Source organism: Vespula pensylvanica, chromosome 15 (assembly GCF_014466175.1).
Source record: "Vespula pensylvanica isolate Volc-1 chromosome 15, ASM1446617v1, whole genome shotgun sequence".
In the NCBI taxonomy this organism is placed as follows: domain Eukaryota; kingdom Metazoa; phylum Arthropoda; class Insecta; order Hymenoptera; family Vespidae; genus Vespula; species Vespula pensylvanica.
This window is the reverse complement of record NC_057699.1, coordinates 2,706,861-2,725,209: the sequence shown is the minus strand read 5'-3', so window position 1 is coordinate 2,725,209 and position 18,349 is coordinate 2,706,861. Positions and strand designations below refer to the sequence as shown.

The window sequence follows — 18,349 nt, the reverse complement described above, 5'->3', positions numbered from 1 at the left end:
CTCTCTTCTCCCTTCTCTTATACTCTTTATTCTCATCTTCTTTATTACATCTTTTGATATCAATATTGATACACATACGTACGTACATATGTTAAAAATAATATGGAGAGTAAATTTATTCGTTTTATATCTTGTCGATATTTCGAATGTCATCTGTCAAAATCAGCTGTTCAGTTTTAAATCGACATCCGTTTTAAAATGGTTCCATAGAAATTTTATTTTAATTTCGAGTATCGTTATCGACGATTTTCATGAATTTATAAAATACGGAAGAATATCGAGGAACAAGATGGAGGAGACGATAAGGAATGAGAAGAAGAAAGAAAGAAATAAAGAGAGAAAGAAAGAGAGAAAGAAAGAGAGAAAGAAAGAAAGAAAGAAAGAAAGAAGCATGGAAAGAAGAAGCGACGATGATGGAGGCCTCTCCTCTGCATGCCACTGCAGTCAGCTCAGACTGAAAGCGGTCCGTATAATTATGGGTTGTCACCTCATCAGCTGAGGGAGGGGCAAGGAGTTGCTTGTGGTGTCTTGGAGTGGGAGAAAAAAGCGAAGTTAAAGGAAGGGCACTCTTTAGTTTAAATTGTACTTTATCGTTCGTTTCCATTGAACAATCGTCCTCGATTAAATCTCTCGTTTAAATTCTTGAAAAAAGAGAAGATCTTCATCGATGACACTTATTTTCTTAACTTCAACGACGAATGTTCGTCGCAAGTGATCGTAAGGGAAAGAAAAAAAAAAAAAGAAAAAACAGACAAAAAAAACAGTAATATAAAGAGAAGGGGGGGGGAGAAAAAAGAGTTACTGTAGCTTAGAATAACAGTAGATACGTATATCTTATGGGTAAGAGAAGAAAGAGAAGATAAAAGATAGAGAAAGAGGAGAGAAAAAGAGAAAGAAAGAGAGAGAAAGAGAGAGTACCGCGGTTAAGTGGAGAGTTTAGAGGAGTTTCATTAAATCATATGGATTGGGGATAATGTATGTTATTGAGCGGAGCGTCCAAATCACGCTCTATAAGTTGTAATAAGTCCAATTTTGGGGCCGGTCATGGGCCGGATCCCACAGTGGTTGTCAAAGATATCGCAACTTGCTTCGAGTAACTTTAAAGAGACGGCTTTGGATTAATGGCAGTCACTGAACAACGAAACCGCCACTTACTCGTCAAACGGCCAGCCGGTCCGCCGAAATCACTGCCATTTAGATAATTTGTAATGAATAGGCACCTCCAACTATCTCTCTCTCTCTTTCTCTCTCTCTTCTTGTGTATTGCATATCGTCTATCTCTCTCTCTCTCTCTCTCTTTCTCCTTCTCTTCCCTTTTTTTATCTCTATCTCTATCTTTCTCTCTCTCTCTCTCTCTCTCTCTTTCTCTATACTCTTCGTTCTTAGTATCTTCCTCCTTTTCGCACGAGTTTCTGACCGAGGCCGTGACCTTAAAATGACAAGAGTTTCACCTGTCCAATATTTCATCGGCCATTTCGGTCTTCTTTACCCTTTCTTGGAAGGATACTTTTATTTGTTCGTATAGTCGATCAAGGAACCGAGTTATAAACGAGGTAATCAAGAAAAGATTTAGAAAGATCTCTTTGATGATTAGCGGAGAATGCAAAAAAGAAGAAGAGGGGAGAAAATAGAAAGAACAATAAAAAGAAAGTATATCAAAGTATTCGGATAGTTCTCGATTTCAGTGATCTCTCGGCAAGTGGAAAATCCCAAATGCTTTCATGCGTATTATTGCTAATTAATATTTGTTATCAACGCGTCGATTTAACGTGGTTACGACGAACCTGAGTTATATATTAAAAGAAAATATGTAGATTAGGAGATTATTGTGAATGTGTAAGAAAAAAAAAAAAAGAAAAATGAAAAAAAGAAGCAAAAGAGGAAAAGCATGTTTCGTTGATAGCAGTTATGCGCTTATAAACGAGAAACTTATCGGTGGCACGCGTCGCCGCAACAAATGACGATGGCAGTACGACGATGCGTCGTCGTAGACGATCTTTTACGGTTGAGGCTTGGGACAACGACACAAACGGGGTTGAATCGTGGCGTCGAAGGTTCGAGCCATCAATCAAAAAACGTGACCGTGCATGTATTATCGCCTATCCACCCCCCATCGAATCTCTCGTCCCTTGAAAAATCGAAATCCGTATAATACTCGTAGGAATAGCAATGACTTTTCTCCCTCCAGTGAAAAGTTGACTTTTCGATATGCAAATAAACAAAATGTCGACGAAAAAAAAATTTTTAAATTAGATAATAATAATAATTATTATTATTATTAATATTATTATAAAATCTAAAAAAAGAAAATTATATATATATATGTATTTATTATTATTATTGTTATCATTATTATATAAAAACGTAACGAAAGAAGCGAAAACAATGTAAATAATTTAAATCTTTTTATAACAATTAAATATATATTATAAAATAATAATAAAAAAAAATATAACGATCGGAGATTATGGTACATTTAAGAGGAAATTCTTAGGAAATGATTATCGAGTAGTCGAAAATTGTTGTTCCTCTTAGGGCCACGTAAATCCATCACGAGTGGCCCATTAAGTCGATGCGCAAACACGCGCGCACGACTACGATCACGACTACGACTACGACTACGACTACGACGACGATGACGATGACGATGACGATGACGATGACGATGACGATGACGATGACGATGACGATGACGACAACTACGAGGACGAGAACGACGAGGACGCAAACGCAAATCAACGCGCAGATTATATGCAGAGAGCTGCCGTTGCGCTAGCCGTTGTGATTGATATTTGGTTAAGCGGCCGGCGATCCATCAAGCCTACGAAAGCGCTCTTTATCCGAGGCTTGCCACGAGCTTCACGTCTCGCCTGATTTCACTGAAATCCGGATACCCTTGCACCCTTCTCCGTTGTCCCTATGTCCTTCCTATCCCTTTTCCCGTTTTCCCTCGTCTTTATCCGAAGTTACTACGTCCCATGTATTTATCTATTCATAGGGAAGTAGTAGTATTAATCTAATCTAAAAATAAATTAACGATCAATCATATTATTAAAAGAATTGAGACATCGAATTTTAACTTAATCTTTTTTTTTTCTTTTAATTTTATTATCGTAGATATTTTAAGTTACCGGATTAAAAAAGTTCTCCTCCGTTCCTCCCCCTCCCCCCAAAAAAAATAAAAAAATAAAAAAGGTGAAAAAAAGAGAAAGAAATGAAGAAAAAGAAGATTACAGGATAGGACAGCTGTTTCATGTATTCTTTTTCTTTCCTCTTTGTTCACAGATGTACCAAGGATGGAAAAGTCACCGCTTTTAGCGAACGGCTATAATCATCCACCCACACACCTCAGTCACATGCAATTCATGCAGTTGGGAGGACACCCAGGTGCAGGACACACAGCCATACTCTCGCCAGCAAGTCTGCCGCATCATCTTCAAGCACAGGCTCAGGCTCGTGCCGAGCAAGGTCTCAAGGTTAATCCAAATATGACCAACATCGAGGCGCTCGCGAGGTCAGTTTTATTTCAATAATCCTTTTCTTCCTTTTCTTTTTCCTTTTATTTTTTTTTATCTTTATTTTTTTTTTTTACTATTATCGTTATCGATAGTCGTCTTTATTATATGAGTATCATTTCAGAATTATTCGAAGCCTTCGTAATCGTGTTCGAAAATTATTTTTTACTTGGCCGTTGCATGTTTTGTGTTCGAATAGATGTCATTGATGTTATAATATTTCATTGAGAAGGACCTTTCATTGGAACACGTTCATGGTGTTTCAAGGGATTAAAATGTTATCGTACGGGACGAGAGCAAGATGTTATCGTGACACTATGGGCGATATTTCGGAAGCGACGACTGTGTCCCAGCGGGAAACATTTTCATTAACATCGGTTAGGATTTTACGAGCCACCTGAGAACGTTGCCCGTGCGTGTGTGAAAAAAGAGAGAAAGAGAGAGAGAGAGAGAGAGAGAGAGAGAGAGTGAAAGGAATGAAACAGGAGAAAATTTCATGGTCGATCATCGTCCTTTTATACAATAAAAAACATTCTTTCGTATTATTACAATATTTTATTAATCGTTCTCTTTGTTGGATTTTTTATCGATTAAATTTTCGTCGACGGTCGTTTCTAATATTTTCTTAAATCGTTTTTAAGAAAATATACCATTCATCCGTATTATTTTTATGATAAAAATTTTTGATAAAAAGAAGAAAAAAGAAATGGAAGAGAAAGAAAAAAAGTGTCAATCGTAAAAGTTAAGACGAATGAAAATTGTCCTTTAGAAGGGGGATAATAGGGAGTAGACGTTTCATTCTGAAATTGGATTTATTTGTTTTAAGTTTCTTCCACAATAGATCCCTAAGACACGTTCGCGTTGTTGGGACTGTCGCGATGTTACAAGAGGGGCTGGCGAGGCCAAAAGAATACAACTTTAAGAGGATTTGAAGAGACGGCGAAGCCGTGGAAATCCAAGGGGTCTCGACACCGCTTGATCTCTCTTTCTCTTTTCTTAGTTCTTAAGAGAACGTCTTCTCTCGCTTTCCTTGGATTCTTATTCTTCTTTCACGTTCTTTGAAGATATCTATTCTCTCTTAACAACACGATGTGTACTTCGTTGAACTCTACTTTCTCTTTCTCTCTCTCTCTCTCTCTCTCTCTCTCTCTCTTTTTAGCATTTGATGAGAGCTATCGTGGAAGAACAACATGAAAATATTTTTATATTAAGATCTTATATGCACTTGATAAGTTGCGATCATGATAATAAAAAAAAAAAAAAAATATGCTGACACTCGAAAATAATTTCTTTATTTGGTATTAGAATAACGTAATAAATATGATATGAAAATAATGTTCTTATTTACGAAATTATGTTTCTCATTGAAATAAAAGAAAAAGAAAATATATTTAAATATATATATATTTAAATATATATATATTTATTTATTCAATATAATTAACAAGCTGCATTTTGTTTGAACTTTGAATTGGGAAATGATGTAACGCATAGTCTGGAGTTGTAAATCTCCGAAGCGTTGCGGTTTTAAGACGAATATCGTAGCTTATTCGATCTCAGCGGAAGAGGAAGAAGATCTCGCGAGACGCGCGAAAGCAGAAGGACGAAATCCGGTGTAGAGACGTCGCTTCGATCCTAAGGGCGCGTACTTGAGGGGTTCTAAACGCGATACTAATCCTGGCATTTGTTAACGCGTTTCTAATAGATGCGACCCTCTCTCTTTCTCTCAATCTCTCTCTCTCTCTCTCTCTCTCTCTCTCTCTATCTTTCTGACAAGCTCGAAGCTTTCGAGATTCGCCTTAATTTTCGATTACATCCGCCTGCTGTAATTAGCCTCGAGTTTGCCTTAACATATTAACCCTCGTTGATTCATTCGATTAATTAGAAATGTAGTTACTTATAGATAATAAATTTTCACATCATTCGAAAATTATAATATTACATTTCATAACATTTCAACGCGTGTAACTGTTGTTCGAAAGAAGAAAAAAAATTAAAGTCAATGTAGTTTCTTGTGATAAATGAATTCGAGAAAAAAAAAAAGAAAAGGAAAAGAAAAGATGAACAAGAAAAAGAAATAAAAAATGATAAGACGTTTGAAAAGAAGAAGATCATTTAGATTTCTTTTCGATCGTGCTGGTACTTACATAGGCCTCGGTTAATGTAACGCAGGCGACGTCGTGAGTTTCGCATTATGATTTCAGCGCTTTGCTTTTAATTAAAATGCAAATCTATCGCAGAACGAGAGGGAGAGAGAGAGAGAGAGAGAGAGAGAGAGAGAGAGAGATAGATAGAGAAAGAGAGAGAGAAAGAGAAAGAGACAGAGATCGGGAGGTAAGACGGATTACGTCTGGGGGCGGCACGACAAACACCGGAATATGATTAATTCAACGCAACCCCATCGTAAAGCAACCCATACTATCACATATATATATATATATATATATATATATATATATATATACTTTATACACATCGTCACAAGTTGAAGCTTCTCCTATCGTTATCCTCGGACTCTGTTCGTCCTCATCCTCTATATTTCGTCACCTTCTCCTTCAGTATCCTCTTTTAGCAGTTTCCACGCAGAGTTTCGACGCACGTCCTCCCATCTGTCCATTCGCCTTCACCCTTCACCTACCCATTCTATCCTTTCAAAGTGCTATCCATTTTCCAGCGAATAAATACCGAATATATGTAGGATATCTTTTGAGACATTGTTGACGTTAAATTTTTAGAAAGACAGAGAAAGAGAGAGAGAGAGAGAGAGAGAGAGAGAGAGAGAGAGAACAATTTACTTTTAAAGTGAAAAGTGAGTCGAAGGAATCGATGATGATGTATACATATATATATATATATATATATATATATATATATATATATTTAAAATTAAAAATGCAAGAGAGAGAGAGAGAGAGAGAGAGAGAGAGAAAGAGAATGGAAGAAAATAATAAAAGGGTGTATCTTAAATGAAAATTTGTATTTGATTTATCGAAATTATCGCGCAATATTTTGACACGTTATCTGTTGTGTCAATCGTTATCTCAAGTTGAAAATATTAGATTGGTCGGAAATTGAACGTGGAATTTTTCTTTTTTCTTCTTTTGGAATCTTCATTAAAAATGTGTTACTCTTTCATTCTACCATCGCGGTCCATCGCGGATAATAAGGTAGTAGGTTCTCTTCTTAGCTATGTTTTTCTCATTAGCTGTATCCTCCCGTGCCACTCGAAGACGAAGACGGAGACAGAGACGGAGACGTAGTCGTTAGGGATCGGAATTAGGTTCGTTTCTTCGTAACTCTGACGTCTCTTTTAATCATCGTACTTCAAAGCACCAGCGGCATATTCGTGTTAGCACAGGAGTCGGTCAACCCGGTGAATCGAAAAAAAAAAGAAAAAGAAAAAATGAGATATCCATCTTAGGTAGACGAAGAGGAAAAATCTCTATCACCCAGTCCTCCTCTTCCCTCCTCTCTCCATCTCACCTTCTGTCCATCTGCATCCTCCCCTCTCCCTTCTCTCTCGTCACAATTCTCTTTTCTTTTTGTCTTTCTTTAAAATCCTTCCTCTCCTTGATCAGAAAGACTGATCAGGGAAATCCAATCCCTACGTGAAAAATATTGTCGCAAAAGTTTCTTATGTTCTGTCCTGTTTTACCTCAAGTATTGCCTTTTGTGTTCCACAGGTCCGGGACGGTATGGGAAAACTGCCGAGCTGCCTACGAAGACATTGTCAAACACCTTGAAAGGTAGGAAGAGACACACAAGTAATAAGCCTATCGATCTAATCTCGTTAACTCCTTAAAAAAGTAATAATTCTGTTTTGTCGATCTTCGAAAGGGAAGAGAGATATTATTACAAGCGAATCTTATCGAACGAGAACATTTTAACGAGTCGACTTTTTTAGAAATCGCGTTTCGATATCGATTACGGCGCTATACGTTTCGACATTTCGGTTTTCGGAATTGAGAAGAAAAATAAGATTAAAAAAGAGGAAAGAAAGAAGAGAGAAAGAGGAAAAAAAATTAGGGAAGAACGAAGCAAAGAAATTCAAGAGAAAAAAGGAAAAAGAAAACAAAATAAAACGAAACAAAGAAAAAAGAAAAAAGAAAAAAAGGAAATCTCGTTATTCCCGAAGATCCTCGTAACGCCGAAATCACGTGTCCCTGACGCGTATGCGTTGCATCAGCGTTGCATACCAACCCGTTGCACTTCCGATAAATCAGTATTACCGTGAAGCGTCGAGTTTCCGGTCGCACGACAGGTTGAGTCCTGAGGCCTGACGCGGTAATGCCAACATGATTTGTACGGTTCGAGCTCTCCGCCTCTCTCATCCCACTTTCTCTCTCTCTCTCTCTCTCTCTCTGTCTCTCTTTCTCTCTGTCTCTGTCTCTCTCGCAAACTCTACACACCTCCCTGAAACTACATACCCCTCTTTCCTTCTGGTCTGGATGGAAAGCAAGCGAGAGTCACCGATATATAGCAAATACCAATAGAGAACCGCGAGTTGCTGCTCCGATACCAGTAACCTGCGCACACTCAGAGCGCAACCACACAGAGCCACGATGTTTCCCCGTGATCCTAACCACTTGTCACTTCACGGCACGCAGATCATCGTCGCGACGTGAACGTCCATCATTCGGGGATTAAATCATTCGGTTGGCCTCGAAACACTCGCATCGACCGTTCGGCAATTTTCTCTTGGCGAAAGGGCTCGCTAAAACCTTCACTAAGCCGATTTCCCTTTTATCTTAAGAAGTAATAGTAGTAGTATCAGTACTGGTGCTAATAGTAGTAGTAATAGACAGGTGATCATTGATGGTTAGAAGTAGTTAGACATATAAGACGGTCGATTCGATTCTTTGAAAGTTTATCGATGTTTATCTCTCTTTGTCTCTTTCTCCTTTTCCTTGGAAATTCGAGTATCGAGGGTTTCGATCAAATAAGAGACTCGAGCGATCGTTAAAACGAGCTTTGAAAATCGGCACTCGACGATAACGTTGGAAACGTCATTTCCAATTCAAAGGTAATGACCACTGGTCCGGTCTCTTTCTCTTTATCTCTTTCTTTCTCTCTCTCTCTCTTTTCTCTCTTTCATCAGGCCCGTGGCGATCGCCCTCACATTCTATTTGCTTTAGCAGCCGCCCAGCGTTGACTTCGTCAACCGGACAAACGCGTATTGTGATTTCGGGCCTTTGACTGGTAGCCGTTCGATGGATATCGCAGGGGGTGGTAAATGGACGACGAGGCACGGAGGAGGAAGCGTTAGCGTATATGGGGGTGGATCGACGGCCGGTTGAGGCAAACGGAGAACCGAAGGGTGGCTCGAAGGGACGGACAAGCGAGAGCAGCCGTGAATATTCATGCCGAGAACCCTAGACGAATTCGGACTTGTTGCGACTGACACTGATGTAAACCTTTGTTTATTCTGCGTGCTCTCACCCCTTTCGAGCTCTCTCTCTCTCTCTCTCTCTCTCTCTCTCTCTCTTCCCCTCTTTCCTTCTCTATATCTCTCTTCCTTGTATCTCTTTCTCTCTCTTTTCGACTGGACCAACAGAGAAAGAGATAAAGAAAGAGAGAGAAAGAGAGAGAGAGGCCACAAGCACGAAACGAACCCCCGAGTATTTAACTGAGAGTTAAATTCTGATTAATCGCCGGCAACGCCGTTATTAATTGTTTGTCCTTTTGATTTTACAAGCAAACGGAGAGCAAGAGAGAGAAAGTAAGAGAAAGAGAGAGAGAGAGAGGGAGAGAGAGAGAGAGCTGGTGTTACAGCAGCTTGCCCGTTCTTCGTCCAACTCACGCCCTCTCACTTCCTCTTTATCTTTATCTTTCTCCTTCTCTTTCTTCTTCTCTTTCGACTGTTATCCCACGTCGAGTCTAATCCAAGCGCTTTTGCACGTGACAAACGTTTAACTCGACGGAAGGTTTCCTTTTTCGTTTGGGAAGAATTATACCGCTCGTTTGTCTTTTTCCTTCGCACGTTTAAATTCAATTTTCGAATATCTATAGAGTGTTTCTTTCTTTCACAAACTCTTTCACAAACAAAAAAATATATATATACATTTCTTTTTTCATTCTAAGATTATTACAGATATTATTCCCAATAGATCTATTATAATATCTTTATATTTCTATTATACGTATCTCTATATATATGTATATGTTTGACACCGGAACATCCAAGAGGATCGAACGTTAATCGAAGCGAAGTAAAAACCTGACTACGGAGAATCGCGACATCATCATCGATTTCCCAATTTAGCTCGTTAAGCCCGGCCGGCAGCGCGGTACGGTGACAATGGGTGGCTCTAGCTGGGTGGCTGCTGGCCTCCCGGGAGAAATGCGTGGAGAGGGTACGCGCGAGATAATAATCTGATTCTGCGGTAAACTCGCGAATACGCGGAGCTACGAGCCCCGGATAGAGGCGGCCGGTTAAAACGCGAGCACGACCCTCCGACAGAGGCAAACCTCTCTCTCTCTCTCTCTCTCTCTCTCTCTCTGTCTCTCTCTGTCTCTCTACTCAACATACAGTCTCTTTCTCTATGTTGGAGAGAGTGCGAGAGAGAGAGAGAGAGAGAGAGAGAGAGAGAGAATTTAGCCCGTAAAGTAAGTAATATTAATGGTCCCCCAGAACGTTCTGGTATCAATGCGCTAATGTCGGCTTCCTGGCTTTAAAACTACCGAGTCATTCTAGCATAATTCAAAGCGCATTGTCGTTCTCTATCCAACATCCAACCGTTGAGTTGCTATTGGTTTCACCAAGCTGGATTTTCTTATCGTCGAACCCTCCTGCCAAAATTCTATCCCCTTCTCCTTCTTCTTCTTCTTCTTCTTCTTCTTCTTCTATTTTCGTTACTACTTTTCTCTTTCTCTCTTTTTAGCTTCCTCGAGGTTTCGTGTATCTTCTCTCTTTCTCTTTCTCGTAACGATCGCAACCCTAGCTATGAATCTCTCTCTCTCTCTTTTCTCGGGTAAGCGTCATTAATTACCAGAACGACGTCGTCGGCGACGTCGACGAGGCTCCTATCGTCCGGGACATCTGCTGGAAAATAATATTCATAAAGTTGAGCCTCCTCGTTATGGGCGATTCGTGCTATGTGCTCGTTTCCTCTTCCCCTGCCCCCCTCTGACCTCCCTTCCACCCTCTTCCTCTTTCTCTCTCGTTTGCTCGCTCGCTCGCTCACTCACTTTTCCTCTCTCTGGTTGTGAATTAAACGAAAACGTTTGTTAATGTCAACTATAGCCTTTTCTACATGATCGATTATTCGATTCGAAAATGAATCTAATACCAATCGCAGTATCTCCGTACATTAGATAACAATTAAATTAAAACAATATTTAGAGTTAGAAACGAATTCTGTTATTATATCGTTTTAATCGATATCTTTCTTATCTCGTATATTTTATATTTCTGATTTCATATATACATATTTTGTATAATATATTTTCATTTCTATGGGTTTTATAGTAAGAGAATGAAGAATAAGGGAATGAAAAATAAGAGAAACAGGTAATTTCATTCGGCGATCTGTTACGCGATAGCAAGCTCATGAGGCGTCGACTATGAACAAGGATGGGAGGATAGGGGAGAGTACGAGTGGGGAGTGAAGAAGGAGGAGAGGGGGAGGTAGGGGTACGGTGAGAAGGAGAGACGCTAATTGCACTCAAACGAACTGTCAGCGCCTTGGCACGCACACCATGCCCTGACGTATTTATGTCTCGCAGACGTTTGACGCGAGTCCCGCTGCGTTACACCATCCTCTACTCAAGTAGTACAACATAGCTTCGCTTTCGTGCGTGTAATAATGATGCGTTACGATTAACGCCTTGAGAAATGCATTTCGTCTTTGAAGAACGTCGATTGATTGCAATTGTGTGCATGATGATACGTCTATTTGCGTGTTAACGCGTTTATCTATTTAATACTTAACTATAAGCCGAATATGTAAGCTGAGAATCTTAAAGAATTTGTCAGAGAATTCACAAATTTATAAGTTAATAAGTTGTAACGATAAGGTATAATATTTAATTCGTTAACGCGATAATCGTAGAGATTTAATTTTTAACAACGAAAATACGTTGTTAAAAATTCGACCGAATTAGGTTCGGTATTTCAAGTTTATCCTTTCGACGTTATCGTTACGCTTTTTTTTTTTTAATTTTTTTGTCTATTTTTTCTTTAACGCGTTTTAATGGATTAATTAACTTCGATGTTAATTAACGTATTCGTTCGACGCGTACGATACAATTTTTTTATACAACAAGAGAAAAAAAATGAAAGAAAAAAAATGGGACACTAAAAATCGTGGTATTTTGGAGTTATTAGATCGTGACTCTTCGTGATCTGGTTTTTATTTAAAATGATTCAGGAGAAAGAACAATTAACCACTCGAAATGATTTTCTTGATAAAACTATGTTAAAAATAAGAGGATGGCTCGCGTGAGTCTGAATTTTCGAGTGAATAACGATCGAGAGATCTACCTCAGACAAAAATAGTTGATCCAACGTGACAAAAAGGGATCATCCTTGGAAACATACTAACATAGCCCGTTCGATCCTTTCTACGAATCGATTATGTGGAACCGTGCATCGAAGAAAGGAGGTTAAATCGCAGGATTCTCCCGATTAACTTAAGCTTTCTCGAAAGGAGTCTCGTGTTACGTCACACATGTATTACGTCGCTTGACTGACTATCCTAAACGTTCTAGTTCGAAAATATCTCTATACATAATTTATATATCCTTTTTTCGTGGAATATAAGAAAGGATCGTGCGTTTTGATCGACGCCACGAAACGATTTCGATCGTCCTCGATCATCTCCTTCCTCTTTTTATTTCTTTTCTTCTTTTTTCTTTTTTTTTTCTTTTTATTATTTCATGTAATCTTTCTCTCCTTTTGACCTTTAACACTTTATTCCACATATATTTCCCTTTTTTTTATTTTTTGCTTTTCCTCTCTTTCTTTTTCATTAAATAATTCATCGGGTATTCAAAAGGATTCGAATCCTTTAACACTTTGGGAAAAAAGAAACATATATATGCATATATTTACTACAAATTATTTATATCCCACTCGTCGTCATCGTCGTCGTCGTTGTCATAGTCTAGACAAAGGAATTCTTCGGTGGTGGGCCCGTTAGAAAATATTTTTGGATATGCACATATTTAATATCCTTCTCTTTGCCGACAAAGTTTCCGGATCATTTGCGTTGATGCGTCGAAAGAACGTCGTTCGAAGTCTCCTAAACCTGTCACGCGTCTCTTGGACGGTAAATACTTCTTTCCTTGAAGAGACTGTGAGAAAAAGGAAGAAGGAAAAAAGAGAAAAATAGAGAGAAAGAGAGACGGACAGATAGAAAGTCGTTGTGTATGTATGTATATATATATATATATGTGCGTGTATGCGTGTGTGTGTGTGTGTGTAGGAAGGTGTCATGTTTTACCAAGGTGCATTATTAGAACGTACGTCGGCGCTCGGTAACGAGGTACACCGAGCAAACTTTGGCACGCGACGAGCGAAAGCCGGTGACTTCAACGCCTCGACGCGTTTTCGTTCCTCCTCTCGTGCGACAAAACGGTGATTAATTAAAAACATAATTAGTCCTGGTCTCAGGGCGTAACGATGTGCCATACGCAAACACATACGTTTTATATATACACCGAGAGAGTAGTAGGACTAATGTACCGTGAAATTGTCATCCAAAGTCGACTCGCCATTTTTTCGGTTCTTTTCGTATTTCATCGTTAAACCATCTTCTCTCTCTATCTCTCTCTCACTCTCTGTCTCGTCTACACTCTCTGTATCTATCTTTCGTTCTTGTTCCGTCTATCGTCGAAAGTACCGCCGACGATATTTTCTCGACGATCGGTCGTTCCGAAGACTAACGAGCTTACGATCATCGTCATCTAATTTGTTGAGTCGTGTGGCGAACGAACCTCGACGTTAGAAAGAGAAAGAGAGAGAGAGAAGACTTGACGTGTCACCGTCTTCCTACCAGCAACGTTAAGCTCCGTACTAATTATTCCTACGATTAGTGCCGACGAAGGATCGTTGAACTCTATACTTTTAACTGGAACAGGATGTTACCAAATTAACTTTGTTTAACGATCAAATTTCCTAAGAAAATCTCTTACGTTTCTCGATTGAAAAGATAATTACAATTAGAAATATTCTCAATCGTATCGTTTGTATCTCCAAAAGAAAAAAAAAAAAAAAAGGGAAAAGAAAGAAACTAAACCAATAAAGATTAGTATCAAACGCGTAGTATTAACGATATACCTAGATATATCGTTTGCCTTTGTTTCTACTTTTCTATGAAACATCAATTCGGGTATCGTTGAATCGGTCAAGATATATTATTCTTATTAAATGATTCCCCCTTTCACACACACGATAATACTATATTATCAAGTTGAGTTTTCTCTTCTCTCTTCTTCTCATTTAGGTTTTCTTTCATATATCTGTCTCTTTCTTTTGACCACCCGCTCGCTTATTACTACTATGAGTACGAGCACCTTCTCGTAATCTTATTTATGAACCCACAACATGCAATACTTCCGGCAAAACGTTTCCGAGCTCGTCTTTCCTCTCTCCCTCTTCTTCTCCCTCTCCTTCATCCTTCCTTCCTTCCTTCCTTCCTTCCTTCCTTCCTTCCTTCCTTCCTTCCTTCGTTCACTACTGAGCCCCCTATGGGAATTGGATCGATTTGATGGAAAGTCTCTAACGGGCTCCATCGCTTCGATTATATCGAAACGAACGGATAATTCTTAGTGCACGTGTGTATGTGCGCGTGTATATGTGTGTAAATATATATATACATATATGTATGTATACGTGTAGATATCGATGTCTTTTGCGTGACAAGAGGAAATCTTTTTTTTTCTTCTCCTTTTTCTTTTTCCTATTTTTTTTTTTTCAATTTTCTTTCTCCTTTAATTCCAAGATATAGACATCGATTTAATTTTCATTGAAATCCCTTTCGTGAATTAAATGTGCTCCCTAAACAATATCGATTAGTTTCTAAATCTGTTTTACTCCATAAATGTTATTAGAATGTAAGAGAGAGAGAGAGAGAGAGAGAGAGAGAGAGAGAGAGAGAGAGAGAGAGAGACAGAGAGAAGGAAGAAAGAGGAATGAAATCGAGAAGAGCAGTTAAAAGGGTGGTATTAAATAAACCGCGAACGAACGTTCCTGCGGTTCGATACAGTTCTAACAAACGTTCGTAGCCATGGTTCTACTGGCACTTTTGGTAATGAACTAATATTTACAGTGTCCGTCCGCATTCACGAGAATACGAACACATACATACGTATAAATATATGGGTCCGGTGTCGTGTTATCAGCGACCCTTCTGCAAATACGTGCTTGCCCTGCAGGGTCAGGCCCTCTTTCTCTCTTTCTCTCTCTCTTTCTCTCTCTCTCTCTCTCTCTTCGTTTCTACTGTATGGAGAGAGAAAGAGAAAGGGAGAGAGAGAGAGAGAGAGAGAGAGAATTTGTGAAACTGAGAGCTGCTACGATATGCATACAGATCAAACAGTTTCATGTATGCTCTGCAGTTCCGACTATTGCTCCCTCCCAAATCAAATTCTTCCGCTCATCCTTTTCTATTTTCGACGTTTAAAGATATTTAGGGTGGAAATGAAAAAAAGAAATAAAAAAATAAGAAACAAAGAGAAGGAACGAATAATATTCGGATGAACGAAGCAATACTTCAGATTTCTTTCTGATGTTATTTTCAAATATTAATAATTTTTTATAACGGATAGAAAAAAACCATTGTTATATAAGTATAGAAAGCAATAAGTCATGTCGTTTGAAGAAAAAAAAAAATGGAAAAAGAAAAAAGGAAAAAAAAGAAATACGAAAGAAAAAAAGAAAAGAAAAAGAAAATACGGAAGAACCGTCGATCGTCGGGACAGGAATCGTGAAAGTTTGCCAGGGACATAGGAGAGAAGAGTTGGAAAGTAAGAAGGATGGGAGAAAAGATCCTTCACGATGTTCGGGGATGCTGGTGGTGACAGTAAAAGAGAAAGATAGAAAGAAAGAAAGAGAGAGAGAGAGAGAGAGAGATAGAGTGAAAGAGAGAGAAAAGCGTAACGGGCGATGACAAACGAGCAGGAGCTGCGAGTCCACGGGTCACTCGATAAGAATAATCGTTTTTCAATCGAAATCCAATAGCGAGTCACATCGCTCGCGGGCGTTCTCCTTGAAAGAGAAAAAGAGTAGATATATAAAGATAGTAAGAAAGAAAAAGAGTATGAGAGAGAAAGAGATAGATAGATAGAAAGATAGATAGATATAAACTCGATGGTTCTTCTTCCCATGGTTGACCTCTCAACATTGATCACGACTTGAAAAATATGTTTTTGACGTGCCAAAGACAAGAAGGCTCGAGTTTGAAATTTGTCAAGAATTTAAATAATATCCTTTTATATATTTTCGCCATGGCTGCAAGTAGCAGCAGACATAGGGAGGAAAGAGAGAGAAAGAGAGAGAATGCACACGTTGAACGTTTCTCGCTTGCCGTCGGCGGCCATCATAAATCCCGTGAACATGAGAGAGAGAAAATCTACAATTCTAAAGCTTTCCATAAAACACTCGACGAAACGCTTCGCCCAGCACTTTTCGAGTGGCTACCACACCAGCCGTCTCTCTGCGCCATTCTCTCCCTTCTCTTTCTCTTTCTTTTTCTCTCTCTTTCTCTTTACTCTCTCTCTCTCTCTCTCTCTCTCCCTCTCTCTCTCTCTCTCTCTCTCTCTCTCTCTATCTATCTTTCGTCTTCTACACGAGTGACAGGAATCTGTTGAAATATGTAAAACCGTGTAACCTCTTCAATTTACATAGCCGCACGTAAAAGCCAGGCTCCAACGAAAAGTGGCTCCTGCTCGTCCCCGGTAATTGATAAGTCCCCTAAACGGATCTTTCCGAACCTACCCCTTTTTATCTCTCTCTTTCTCTCTCTCTCTCTCTTTCTCTTTTTTCTCTCTCATTTTCTTCCCTAGATTCTATTTTTCTTTTTTTTCTTTTTTTTTCGTGCAATTTTGCAATTGCCTATTTTATTTCAATCAAATATAAAAAAATAGTTTCATTCGATACATAATAATTCTTCGTAAAAAGTTATTCCTTCCCACGCATATATACGTATGTATGTACATACCTATGTAAGTACGTAGAGAACGTTCGATATACACACGTTATTCCGTCATTGTTTTCATTTCTCTTCAAGGCCCATTTATTTGTTGTTGCGACGTTATTATTTCCATGTAAGTAAATTACTACGCAACTAAGCTGTTTTTCTTTTGCATCGGGATGATTGTATTCCGTTGACATTGTATGCTAGGTCGTATCATATGTTTACTATTTCCTAGAGGTAAAGGAAAAACGGAACGTCCTGCCCTCTGAGTATACAGCGATCAGTATGCTGTTAGAACGTTAACGAGCAACTCGTAGGAAGACTTCACAGCGGCTCGAAAGAGAGGAGAACGGAAAAGAGGGCGAAGTAAAAGTGGTAAAAGAATGTAAAGAAGAAGAAGAAGAAGAAGAAAAAGAACAAGAAGAAGAAGAGAAAGAGGAAGAGGAAGAAGACGAAGAAAAAGAACAAGAAGAAGAAGAAAAAGAAAAAGAGAAGAAGGAAAAGGAGGCCGCGACGAGAACGTTGTCTCACGTGATAGACGTCCATCATCGAGGACGATGAAAGCCTAACATCTCGGAGGACGACGTTACAAGTACACGTGTTCGACGTTGTTGATGCAACCGTCATTTTTTACGAGGATAATCGCGGGTGAGCGCGCTCGTACAAACCCATACATAAAGTACTACTACTTCGTTTTCGTTTCTTCCTTTTTATCTCTCTCTTACTCTCACTCTATCTCTCTCTGTTTCTCTTTCTCTCTCTTTCTTTCTCTCTTCGATTTTTTTTCTTCGTTTTCTTTTTTCCTCCCACTCTTCTTTTCCCTCTTTCCTTTTCTTTTTTTTTCTCTTTCTTTTTTTCATCATTATTTCCCTTCTACCAACGTAGCTTGCCATTGGTGGTATTTTAGAACGCTCTGAACAAACAACAACCAAGGATAAAAGTATTATGGGTGTATATAGTAGTGTTCCTACATCTGGAAGTAAGGAACATCAGTCATGGCGCATCTGCGATGCACTTTCCATCTTTCTCCTTCTCCATGTATGATATCCTTCTTCTTTCTCTTTCTCTTTCTCTGTCTCTTTCTCTCTCTCTCTCTCTCTCTCTCTCTCTCTCTCTCTCTGGCTCATCATCATCATCATCATCATTATCATCATCATCATTTTCTTGTTCTTCTTCTTCTTATTTTTCATCTTCTTCGTCTTTCTTCTCTCCTTGATATTTCCTATGCTCGTCTTAAGATTGTAACGGGTGTACGGTTGTTTCGGGATTTCCGCATATCCATTCCCCCATCCCGTCTCCTCTTCCATCCTCTCTTCGTTTTAAAAACCATTTGTCATCGGTAACGTAAATATGCTCGCGGGAAAATCGAAAGCAAACGTTCTCGGTGATATTATTCTCGTAGAAAGAGAAACACGAGGGAAGAAGAAGAAAAAATGGTAGTAGGGAGTATTCCAAGTGAGTTTGGAAACGTGCGCCGATGAAATTCGAAATGTTTCGAATTCCTACGAACTTCTTTTTATTCTAAACACTCGTTTGTCATAGAGACAGAGAAAGATAGATAGAGAGAAAGAAAGAGAGAGAGAGATAGATAGATATTATAGATACATAAAGTTCATCGTAAAAAGTTTCGTCTAATAAAACTCCGAAGGGATTTGTCAAGGAACTCGAAACGATAGAAAAGAAGGTAAGAAAGGGTGAGGG

At 38.9% G+C, this 18,349-nt stretch overlaps 1 protein-coding gene across 12 annotated transcripts in view; it reads left to right on the top strand.

Annotated features, from left to right (window-relative positions):
* The window catches only part of LOC122634677 (dachshund homolog 2), a 215,764-nt gene that overhangs the window by 104,419 nt on the left and 92,996 nt on the right, over positions 1-18,349 (top strand). For 11 of the 12 annotated variants that reach the window (XR_006328449.1, XM_043823848.1, XM_043823850.1 and 8 more), the window contains 2 exons: positions 3,286-3,514; positions 7,199-7,261. Coding sequence is in view for 11 of the 12 variants with exons in the window: in XM_043823848.1 (XP_043679783.1) it covers positions 3,286-3,514; positions 7,199-7,261 (292 nt within the window). In the remaining variant the exon portion in view is untranslated. The remainder of the gene's footprint in view (positions 1-3,285; positions 3,515-7,198; positions 7,262-18,349) is intronic. The other variant, XM_043823847.1, reaches the window with a different exon arrangement.